The 12,056-nt window shown below is 44.4% G+C and overlaps 1 protein-coding gene across 2 annotated transcripts in view; it reads right to left on the reverse strand.

Annotated features, from left to right (window-relative positions):
* Positions 1–12,056, reverse strand: part of CCDC83 (coiled-coil domain containing 83) — a 48,259-nt gene that overhangs the window by 13,527 nt on the left and 22,676 nt on the right. For both annotated transcript variants that reach the window (XM_050941935.1, XM_050941944.1), the window contains exons 3-5: positions 5,140–5,224; positions 2,130–2,298; positions 422–589 (exon numbers count right to left, since the gene is read on the reverse strand). In XM_050941935.1, coding sequence (XP_050797892.1) covers positions 422–589; positions 2,130–2,298; positions 5,140–5,224 — 422 coding nt within the window. The remainder of the gene's footprint in view (positions 1–421; positions 590–2,129; positions 2,299–5,139; positions 5,225–12,056) is intronic.

The following is a 12,056-nucleotide window of genomic DNA, read 5'->3' on the forward strand; positions in this document are numbered from 1 at the left end:
GCTCCATGGGCACCTGATTATACTAGATCTGAATTTCACCAATCCCAAAAATGATCTAAAATTTCTCCTGTGTTAAAGGAGCTTTCAAATGGAAACCTGTGAAGCATGGTACACAATGAGCACAAACCAACACTTTCAAACTAAGGTACCTAAAATTAGGCTCCATAATCTGTTTTTAGCCACTTATGTAAAAGCAGCCTGATTTTCAAAGGTATTGCACATCTGCAACATTCCCTGGACTTCCGTGGAGCACCTCAGAAAAGTAAGTTGCTTTTATTTAGTTGCCTACATACAGATATATAGAACTAAATATTTTGGCTTAAATGGATGTAATTAGTCTGAGCACAAATTACTTTCTGCAAATGAAGACTGTAGCTTATTTATGCATTATATGTACTTGTATTGACCTTGCCATACTGACCTGTCATTTGCTCAAGGTCATCTTTGAGTCCGTGGATATCATTTTCTAGGAGCTTGATCTGTTTGGCATGTTCTCCACTTCCCACGTTTTTGTACTCTAACCAGTAATCCTTCTCAGCCTGTTTTACCAGTAATTTATGCTCAACTTCATTTATCTTGGAACGCAGCTCTATTAAAATAACAAAACCAGAAGGGTGAATCCTTTTTTCTGTCAATTTTTTGTATCAATTTTTTTTCAGTTAGGGAGCTTTCAATGGGAGTGGAGGAGGAAATCTCATATCCTATAACTTATTACAAAATCCTGGCCTTCTACATTCTCAGGGACCACCATTTTCCCTGGCTGGGAACAATAGGTGACCATGAACATTTTGAAAGAGATCATTTTAAACTGAGGGCATCAGTCCTACTAAGAACAATAGGAAATGTCAGCCAGTTTGAAAGAGGGCAGTGCTGGGAATTGCTGTAGTAGAACATTATTCCTCAGCCTCTGAGGAAAAAGAAACTTTCAGCTGTGAAGCATAACAGCAATAAATGGCTACTAATCCTAAAAGAATCTCTGCATGTATTCAGAACACACTTTACTAACTTTCCCATGTGGAGAAAATGATCAAAGTCACATGAGAGGCAGGTCATGAGGCTAAATCAGGCCTTCTGGAGTGGAGATAAGACAGAGGACTGTGGAGAGCCAGTGCTGGGAATTGATGCTTGGTGGAGACTGGGAAGAGACCCAAACAAACCCCCCAAAGGAAGGTCTGACATAGAGCCATCTCTTGGGTATGGCGACTGCCCTGCGCCCTGCAATTTGGGGGGCCCTGTGCAGGAGGGGAGGGAGGCGGGAGGTGGGTAGACAAGCAGGGGGAGGAGGCAAATGGGGAGGCAAGCGGCGGGGAGGAGGGCGAAGAGACCCCCATCAGAACTTCCCACTCCCCCCAGCCCCTCCTGCCTGCCAGCGGGCCTCGCCGATCAGCACCTCCCCTCCCCCTTCCAGCACCCACCACCTGCCATGGATCAGCTGTTTTGCAGTGTCAGGTGGTGTTGGTGGGGGGAGGAGAGAGGAGCGAGGGTGCAGCGTGCTTGCGGGAGGGGGCAGAACTGGGTAGGGAAGAGGCAGGGTGGGAAGAGGCAGGGAAGAGCCAAGGGGCAGAGCCTTGGGGGAAGGGGTGGAACTGGGCAGTGAAGAGGCAGGGTGGGAAGAGGTGCGCGGGGCCTGGGGGGAAGGAGTGGAATGGGGCGGAGCCAAGGTGAGCACTCCCCAGCAGATTAGAAACTCAGCACCTATGTCCCAGGCCCTGCTCCGCCCTGGGGATGGTCCTGGTCTGAGGGAAGAGACTGAGCAGAGCCAGGGAAGGGCAGAAAGCTGATCCCAGAGGGCAAGCTGAAGAGTTCTGAAATCAGATGAAAAGACAAGCCCTCAGGAAGGAGGAGGCTGTGCCCAGTTTGAGACTGAGGGTGGAAGGCCGCGTTGTGTTTTTTCAATGTCGATACCCTTCTGGGAATTTTTCTTTATTGACTTGGCTGGCCAAAACACTGTAGCAATCAAACCAGGCTGGAAGGCTGGGAGATGCAACTTGAGTGAGGGGAAACTGAGGAAGATGCTAGCAGCCTGACACCAGACTGGGGTTAGATGGTGCTGCTTCAGTACAAAATTCAACTCAATCCTAACTATGGAAAACTGCAAACAGCACTTCCATAACTAACTTACTACTCACCTTTCAGAAGCACTTCTTGGTCCCTAAAATACTGCCATTTCTCCCTCATTGCTGCCTCTACATCATCCCTGGTTACAACCTCCTTTTGCTCTAGTTCTTTGTCCTGTGTTTTCAAGTTGCTTAGCAGACTGCGGATGTGTCCCAGCTGTTCTTCCTTCAAATAGTTATTCTACGAGAGGAACAACAGTAAGATACAAATAAAAGGGGTTTAAAATCTCTTCCTGAGTAACAAATTGAAATATCACTTGGATCTATGACAGCATGGGCCCTTGCAAAAAGTAGAGTTGAAGGAATTTTGTAAGTCCCAGAAGTTTATAACTAAGCTCAAGCCTGTTACCACCAGGAAAAGGGAAACAAATGACTGTTAATCTGCTCAATATTCCCATTGCTGAGAATATAGGCTGCATGTTGCATTTTAACAACAATACTTATTACTGATTTATTTGCTTACATTCAGCAGAATTCTGGGCACCATACAAACATTCCTTATAACAACATACCACATACGTTCTATCACCTTTGTTTTACACATGGTGAACTAAAACAGTGAAAGGTTAAATGACTTGCTCACAGTCACAGAAGCAAATTAGCATCACAATCAAAATTAGAACTCCAGGGTTTTCTGGTTCCTGTGTTTGTACTCAGATCACTGTACCATGTCTCTCTATCATGTCGCTCAAACTCTAGTTGGAAAGAGTCTGCAGCTACCAATGTAGTCAGTTTGCTCCCAATGCCACACCATACGAGATCTAAGTATTATACAAGCCAAATACATACCAATGGGAATCCAATAAAATACACAGCCAGAAAGCATCAGAGACACTTTGCTTCTCAAAGGATCAGTGCCCAACTGACCAGAGGAATGGGGTGAAAAAAAGAGAGAGCCCAAAGAGCTGTCAAAAGTAGGCTAACCAAAACAAATGGTACTGCAGCATACTCTAAAATATCCTCCAAGAACTAAAAAAATGAAAGGAGTCCCATGAGAGATCATGAGCTGGCTGCTGACTAGGGGGAAAATCACAAGAGCTGTCAGTGGAGAACAGAGCCAAATTAGCTGCTTCCAGTGATGTCAGCAGTCCACAGTTGGAAGAGAATAGATGCTGCAGGAATTTGGGAAACACCAGCCACACGAAGCTACAACTCTCCTAAGAGGAGACTTAAAATCAGTGGCCTAATCACTTAGTAAAGCGCTACAAACAGAAGGCAAGGGGAGGCAAGGGACCTTATTGTCCACTTCACCTTCTGGAAGAAGCCTAGTCTGCAAAACTGTTTGATTGCCAAGGTCCAACTCTTTCATTTCATTGAGAGAGCCAGTCTTCCTTGAGCAATACATTATATATATTTCTGGAGTCCAAAGTTCACTGTGCTCTGATACTAACCTAATTAGGCCTTGTACTAAATTTCTCTTTGAAGTATGATTCTTCTGGAACAGTGACCATGTACAATTAGTACCCTGGGGTTCCATGTTTCTTTGTTTCTAAAGTGACTCAGTGAGGTTAATTTACAAGTGTCATAAACAGATAGTTAAGGGTTAATGTCTCTTTTACCTGTAAAGGGTTAACAAGCTCAGTGAACCTGGCTGACACCTGACCAAAGGACCAATCGGGGGACAAGATACTTTCAAATCTTGGTGGAGGGAAGTCTTTGTTTGTGCTTTTTGGGATGTTTTTTGTTCTCTCTTGGGGCTAAGAGAGGCCAGACGTGCAACCAGGTTTCTCCAGTCTTTCTGAAACAGTGTCTCATGTTCAAAAATAGTAAGTACTAGATAGAAGGCGGATTAGTCTTTATGTTTGTTTTCTTTATTTGCAAATGTGTATTTTGCTGGAAGGATATTTTACCTCTGTTTGCTGTAACTTGTACTTAGGCTAGGGGGGAAGGAGTCCCTCTAGTTTATGTAAAGCTGAAGCCCTGTAAACATTGTCCATCCTGGTTTTACGGAAATAGTTTTTACTTTTTCTTTCTTTTATTAAAAGCTTTCTTTTTTTAAGAATCTGATTGATTTTTTTTTTTTGTGCAAGACCCAGGGGAACTGGGTCTGGACTCACCAGGGATTGGTGGGGGAAAAGAAAGGGGTGGGGGGAAAGGTTAATTCCTCTCTGTTTTAAGATTCAAGGGGTTGAATCACAGTGATCTCTCAGGGTAACCCAGGGAGGGGAAAATCTGGGAGGGGGAAAAGAGGGGGAATGGTTTATTCCTCTTTGTTTTAAGGCCCAAGGGGTTTGGGTCTTGGGCTCCCCAGGGAAGGTTTTGGGGAGATAGGGAGTGTACCAGACACTGGAATTTCTGGTTGGTGGCAGCACTATCAGATCAAAGCTAGGAATTAAGTTTAGAGGGGTACATGCAGGTCCCCACTTTCTGGAGGCTAAGGTTCAAAGTGGGAATAATACCTTGACAACAAGTAAGTTATTTCTCTATCCAGTAACGTTGCAAACTCTGCCTGGAGTGTTGAGCTGTGCTCTTTTCCCCATTTTCCACTATATTTGAGGTTCTGCAGGTCACACTAGTCCCTCATTTTCACTTGTGCAACTTCACTACACCAGAAGTGATTAATAAAATGGCATCTTCTTATTCAACAGATCTGTATTCAGAGTCATTATCTGCTCACTTAAATGACAGAAATAAGATCACACTGATTTTTATTCCTCTTAAGCCTGCACAGCCAGCCAGGGTAATAGAGAGGGAGTTGGATTCTACTTCTTCTTGTGCAACAGCCACAGAACTGTTTACTAAGTTCCAAATCATTATACCCATGCAACCCATTTTTACAGTTATTTTTTGGAGCAGAGCTCCACTTTGTTACATATAATTTAGAATGACAAAATTATGCCTCTTTAAGCAATATAAAGTGATTCACTAACCTTGTTTTCAAAATAGGCTTTGCAAAATATTAATTGCTACAAACACTGTAGTTACAATAAGTGTATTTAGTTTACAATGACAAATGATTTAGCCTTACTAGCTAAAATACACTCGAGAACACAAGATGGGAGAGAGATGCATGTTTACTTACTCTTTCATGATATTTTTTGTTCTTTTCTTTCAGTTGCTTTAGTTCAAATAGAAGCTGATTAATTTCCTCTTCTTTTATCTGAATTCTGAGGAGAAAGAAGCATGTATGAAGAGTCATAACACAGCTACAGAAGAGAGAGGGAGTGAGTAGTTATTTTAAAGTAAATTAGAGACAAATATTAGTTAGTGCTTTTTGCCTGTAGATCTCAAATTGCATTGGTAACGTGAGTAAGCATGGTTATCCCCATATTACTGGGCCACAGAGCAGTTAAGTGACTTCCCCCCAGCTCTCTTAACTCTGTCAGCTGCCCTATTCCCATGATCATGCTGTCTCCCTAATAGGCCAATGCCTCTTCAATGCAGAATTTTGAGTGGGAAGTGGGAAACTCCATGGGAGTCTATTCGCAGATTCTTCTAAGTTGTCCTGCCAAGGGTTGGAGTTTGCTCCCTGCAAAAACAGCTGGGGATTCGGCTTCCTGAACACCTTACAAACTATGTAGTCCCTGCTGATGGGCTTCAGTGAAACACACAAACATATGCATGTGAACATACACACACAACTTGTAACTGCAAAAGAGGGAATTATTTAATGGTTTGGCCTGCAGTAACTTTTTGGACAGATATTTGGTCAGATCAGACGTGATCAAGCAGAAAGGCCATTTCCCCAACTGTGTGGAAGGGCTTCCTTGATGTTTGGGGTACAGAGGCTACGGAGAGTACATAACAAGCTTGCTGTTCTCACCAGCCCTGTCAAAATTTGCACAGCAGAGGTTAGTATGTGGCCACTAATTGCTAAATAAAAAAACAATTACCTATCTTTCTGTAACTTGGTTCTTTAAGATGTGTTGCACATGTCCATTCCATGGTAGGTGTGCACATGCCCCAGGCACAGTCGTCAGAGATTTTTTTTCCCTCAGTAATACCAGGCTCCCTCTAGTGCCACACACACCCCTGCATGCTGGTATAGGTGGGCGGGGCTGCCCTAAACCCCTTCTGTTTCTTTGGACCAGACAGACTCCGAAAGAGGAAAGGCAGGTGAGTTGTGGAATGGACATGTGCAACACATTTCAAAGAACAACAATTACAGAAAGGTAGGTAACCTTTTTTTCTTCTTCGAGTGATTGCACATGTCCATTCCACTGTAGGCAACTCACAAGCAAACTCACATGGAGGTGGGCCGGGAGTCTAACTGAACAGTGAAATGGCATAATGAGAAGCAAGAGTGTGGACTGATGACCAAGTCACTACTTTACAAATGTCTACAATAGGCAATTGTGCCAGGAAAGCCACCAAAGTTGCCTGTGCTCAAGTAAAATGCACCAATACTCTAGCTGGTGGGGTTAGCCAAGTGGTAACATAAACAAATGCAAGAAGAGATTTAGGATGAGATTCTCTGCATGGAAACTGATAGGCCCTTAACTCTGTCTGCAGTCGCAACGAACTGCGTGGAGGATCTACAGGACAGTACCCTAGGTAGAAAACTAAAGCCCTTCTCACATGCAATGAATGAAGTTTTTCCTCTTCCCTGAGCACATGGGGTTTTGGAAGAATGTCAGTAGATGGATTGCCTGGTTAACATGAAAACTAGAGATTACTTTCAGGGAAATTTTGGATGAGGGGAGAGAAGGGCTCTGAAACTAAGGCTCTCAACTTGTCCAGCCTTCTGGCAGAGGTAACTGCCACAAGAAATGCTATCTTTATAGAGAGGTGATGGAGAAAGCAAGTTGCAAGGAACTCAAAAGCTGGTCCCATCAACTTTGCTAGGCCTAAGTTCAAATCCCAAGGAGGGATCTTGTATGTGTGGGTACAATCTGACTAACCTTGTTAGGAACTGGGTGACCATGGAGTTAGCGGATAGTAGATCTCTTTCCTTTGAAACATGGAAGGCTGAAATAGCTGCCAGATGCACTCTTATAGAGCTAATATCCAAAGCCTGTTTTAAATCTAGAAGATAATCCAGTACAAGGTTCAGGAGTACCCGCTCTGGAGATATATCTTTCTGACGAGACCAAATGGAGAAGCACTTCCACTTAGCCAGGTAAGTGTTCCTAGTTCAGGGTTATTCAGAAGCACTTTCTGAAGGTCTTTCAAGCAGGACCTTTCAAAGGGGGTCAGCTATGAAGCATCCACACCATCAGATGGAGAGCTCAGAAGCTGGGATGGAGCAGGTGCCCATGATCCTGGGAAATTAAGTCAAATGAGAGAGACAGCGGAAGCTCAACTGACAAGGTTAGAAAGGTCGAGTACCAGTGTTGACGAAGCCATGCCAGGGCATGAAGTAAAGGAACTGAAGGGAAGGTGTACAGGAGGAAATTCTTCCAAGATAGAAGAAAAGCAGCTGTCAGTAAGCCTGGACTGATCCCGTTCCATGAACAGAATTGAGAGTATTTTCTGTTGGTTCTTGTTGCAAACAGGTCCACTTGGGGAGTCCCCTAGAGCTGGAAGATGGACCTGGATATAGTGATCAGTCAAGGCAATCGGCAAAGGAATTGCTCAGCACATCTGTTAATGTGTTCTGTTTTCCTGAAACGGAAGCAGCCCTGAGATGAACTGAGTTGGTTGTACAAAAAACCCAGAGACAAACTGCCTCCTGGCACAGTTGAGTCGAACATGCCCCTCCCTGCCTGTTTATGTAAAACATGGTTGTTGAATTGTCTCTTAAAATTAATAAATTCTTTCCTACTATGTGGAGGAGGAAGACCAAGCAGCCTAGACGTACCACTCTTAACTCCCTGACATTTATGAGAGTCTTTACATCTCGAGATGACCAGAGACCCTGAGTCTCTAGGGACCTGATGTGAGTTCCCTAACCCAGGGATGATACATCTGTGACTACAGTGAGGCTTGGTAGTGGGAGGGGAAAAGAAAACCCCTATACAAACTTTCAGAGGGTTCATCCAGCAATCTAGAGATGACAAAATGAATGCTCGGACTCCCCAGTGAACTCTACTGTCTATACCAGTTTCAGGATTGATTTGTTCCAATTTACCTGGAGCCCCAGTATGTTGTATGTAGACAGGATAGTAGCTATGCTGAACAGGACTTGAGTTTCAGATCAACCTCTGATCAATGAGTTGTCCAGGTACGGAACATATGGACACTTAATTTTTGTAGATGCACTGCCACCATCATTACGCACTTCATGAACACCTGAGGAGCAGCTGACAAACCAAATGGAACTAATGTGAGCTGATAATGGCAACTATTCACCATGAGTCTGAGAAACTTCCAATGGTTGTGGCATATTGTGACATGGAAGTAAACATCCTTTAAGTCAAGAGCAGCATACCAGTCCCCCTGTTCCAGGGAAGTAGTAATCAAGAACTAGTAATTCAGGGAAGTAGTAATCTAGAACTTCCTCTATGGCCCATGCCTGAAGAAAAGACTGGACCTCCCATTGAAGGACAAGCTCATGAGAGTGGTCTCTAAAGTGGGGTGCAAGAGGGGTAGAAATGAACTGGAGGGCATATCCCAGTTCCATCATGCTTAAGACACACCAGTTCGATGTGATGTGGGTCCAAGCACTTAGGAAGGGGACAAATGATTGGTAAACAAAAGATGAGAAACTGATGCAATTATGATAACTGCAACACTCCTCTAGACCCACCCATCAAAATGTCTCTTTGGAAAAGTCAGCTGAACAGGATGATCCCAATGCTGAAGAGGAGTGTGGCTGAGGGCACCTCTTATAACCCCTTCCATTTTTTCTTGGTGGATCTTGAAATCAGGGAACAAAATCTTGGTGCCTGTACAGCTGCTGCAAACAAAACTGTTTTCTTTTCATCACTGATTCCAAGGGATTTGAGTGTTGCCCTGGAATCTTTAAGGCTATGAAGCCTATCCTCTGTTTTCTCTGAAAACAGCAAGGGACCTTCAGAAGGGAGGTCCTGGATAGTCTGTTGGACCTCCAGATGACTGCAAGCATGAATACTTTCTCATAGGAATAGCTAGTGCCAGGGTTCGAGCATCTGAGTCTGCGTTATCCAAATGGTCCTGGAGAGTAGTTCTGGAAACCAGCTTCCCTCGTCAGCCATTATTGCAAACTCCTGTCTACAGTCCTCTGTTAACTTGTTTTTGAATTTTATAATGTTCTCTCTGAGGGTCAAGTCATAGCAATTCAGGAGTGCCTGTTGGTTTACAATCCTGAGTCACAGACCTTCTGTGGAATAAAGTTTCTGACCAAACAAATACAGTCTCTGAGTCTTTGCCTTTTGGTGTGGAAGCTTGTTGTGCTGTTTTTTCCTGCTCATTGGCAGCTGCCACCACAAGAGAAACTGGAGGGATGGGAGGAAGAGACTGAAAATATTCATAGGCTTTAGAGGAGACAAAACATGTCCTCTCAGCTCATTTTGCTTTGGGGTGCAAGGAGGAGAGTGTCTACCAAAGAACCCTGACTGGCTTCATGGTGGCTTCATTAATTGGTAAAGCCACCCTGGCCAGGATAGTTGACACCAAAATGTCCACCAACTTGTGAGAGCTTTCACTCACCTCTTCTGCCTGAATGTTAAGTACATATGCCACTCTTTTTAAAAGATCTTGATGAGGTCCTCTGGCAGTGGTGAGTCATTTGACTGCTCAATAGCCTCATCTGGTGATGAGGACAAGGAAGCAATAGGCATCTGAAGTGGTGACTGGTCTGTGACTTGCGGTGGAGAAGCTGCCCAAGTGATTTCTGGCTGCTTGGCACCAGTCTCAGTACCACTACCAGGAGAATGGTGCACTCAGTGCCGATATCTTCAGTGCACTCTCCATGATAACGAGTGAGATGGCTGAGGGGAGGTCCTCGTTGGAGGGGGGACCCCCCATGATATCCAATAAGGCCACTGGTATGGGCCTGGAACCCATCTTTGCCTGGACAATTGACCTTTAGAAGGAGGCCAATGCTGAGGCTGCTGCACAGTCTATGGTCCCAAAGTCTCTTATGGGGGTATTTTCTCCATCCTGGATGACATACAAATGACCTCACCTCTGAGTCCGAAGAAGAAAAGTCAGATACTTCTGACAACTTAGGGGCAGATCCAGATGGGACTATGAGAGGCAGTCTGAGCCTGGGGATAGTGGTGCCAGGAAAATTACTGGAGGCTTTCCGCTCAACAGCATGGGCCTTTGCGGAAGTTTGGGTAGTGGTACTACAGAATCTCGATGTGGTGAGGTATGAGCCATAGACATCGGTATCAGCTGCAAACCTTCTACTTGCCAGTGATACCAGTACTGAGAGGTTAAGCAGGTCCCTTGCAGCTGCATATGCCTCTGGCATGGTAGGGAGTGGCACCATTTGATGGATCCGCAAAAGTCTTCAGGGGCTGGCCTCAGCAGACCTGGCAGAGGCTCAGGAGGCGGCAATCCCCTCTTGGGAGATGACAAGTGTTCCTGGAACGGCCACTTCCCTGAATGCTCTGTAGAGTCTCTGCCTCTGTCTGACTTCAGTACCGACATAGTCAAGAGAGGTACCAAACCTGAAGAAGGCCTAAGTCTTTTCTTCGGTACTGGCAATGGGAATGAGGAATCACAGACATCTCTTGTTGAGTGCTCTATAGTGAAGATGATGTACTTGTGGTGCTTTTCCTGTGTGACAATTCTGGTGAGGGGCAAAAGGCTGCCTCCACGAGCAAGCATTTGAGTCTCGTTCCTCTATATTTTTGGAGCAGGGCTTAAATCCTTTGCAGATGTGACATCTGTCACTAATTTGGGATTCTCCCAGATATTTCAAGCAGGGTGGGAGTGGGTTGCTGACCGGCATGGGTTTAACGCAGGTCTGGCACAACTTAAACCCCGGCAAACGAGGCATCGTTCCAGTACCAATCCCAGTACCAAATGATAAAAAGTGGTCAAAAAAGACTTAGAACACAAACCTAGTACTAAAAAACATAGTAGTAGTTTACCACAGACAGGATCTATACAGAAAGAAATGAGGGAAGCACTTGACTTAACAAGTCTGGAATTGCTCCAACAACCGCCACTGGTGATAAGAAGGAACTGAGGGGGTTTAGGGATGGCCTCACCCTCTTATAACAGTATGCAGGGGTGCATGGTGACAGAGAGCACTCAATACACCCCAGTGGATACTGCTGAGGGAAAAAAACTCCAACAACTTTTCACGGGGTGCACACACACCTACAGTGAATGAGCATGTGCAATCACTGAAAGAACTTCCCAAACCTTGATGAGCAGCTTCCATGAGTTTCCCTGCGGCACTGGCCTAAGAAACTGCATTTCCTATTTTACAATTTTATTTCTACAGGAAAGAAAGAGGAGGGATGAGGAGTATAAATAAACCATACTGACTACAGGGCTAACAGCAAAGCACCTTGGTATGCTGATGTATAACATTCTGTTGTATTGACTGTACCAATATAGGACAGGCATAGTAGTTCAGTTATCCAGTTTATCATGCAAACACTGAGCCACATTTTCAAGGACTGTTTCCATAGCTGGGGCCAGATTTTCAAAAATGTTTTACATCCAGCAGCTCTCACTGTGATATTTATGGCTAGATTTTCAAGAGGGCTCCACATGCAACATTCTGAACTCTGAAAATCTGGCCACTTGCTTTGGTGCCTAAATGGGAGCTGAACTCTTCTGAAAATCTGGCCCAGTGAGCCTAATGCAGTATTTCCTGCTCATCCACACTTCTGTTAGCTTCCAGGGGAGCACTGAGTAAGTAAGAAATGCAGGCTCAGACCCGAAAAGTAATTTATTCTGAATTTGCTGATAAGCCTAGCCCAGTGATCCAGCTCACAACATTCATATCTCTTGCTGGATGACTTTTTGTTTTGTTTTGTTTTGTTTTTTGTTTTGATTATCTACTGAACTCTTAAAGGCAACTTTTTCCAGCAGTCCACTTAGGCTACGTCTACAGTAAGAGTGCTTTACAAGTATATAGGAATACTGATATACTATACCCATAAAACACTACTG

Source organism: Gopherus flavomarginatus, chromosome 1 (genome assembly GCF_025201925.1).
Source record: "Gopherus flavomarginatus isolate rGopFla2 chromosome 1, rGopFla2.mat.asm, whole genome shotgun sequence".
NCBI lineage: Eukaryota > Metazoa > Chordata > Testudines > Testudinidae > Gopherus > Gopherus flavomarginatus.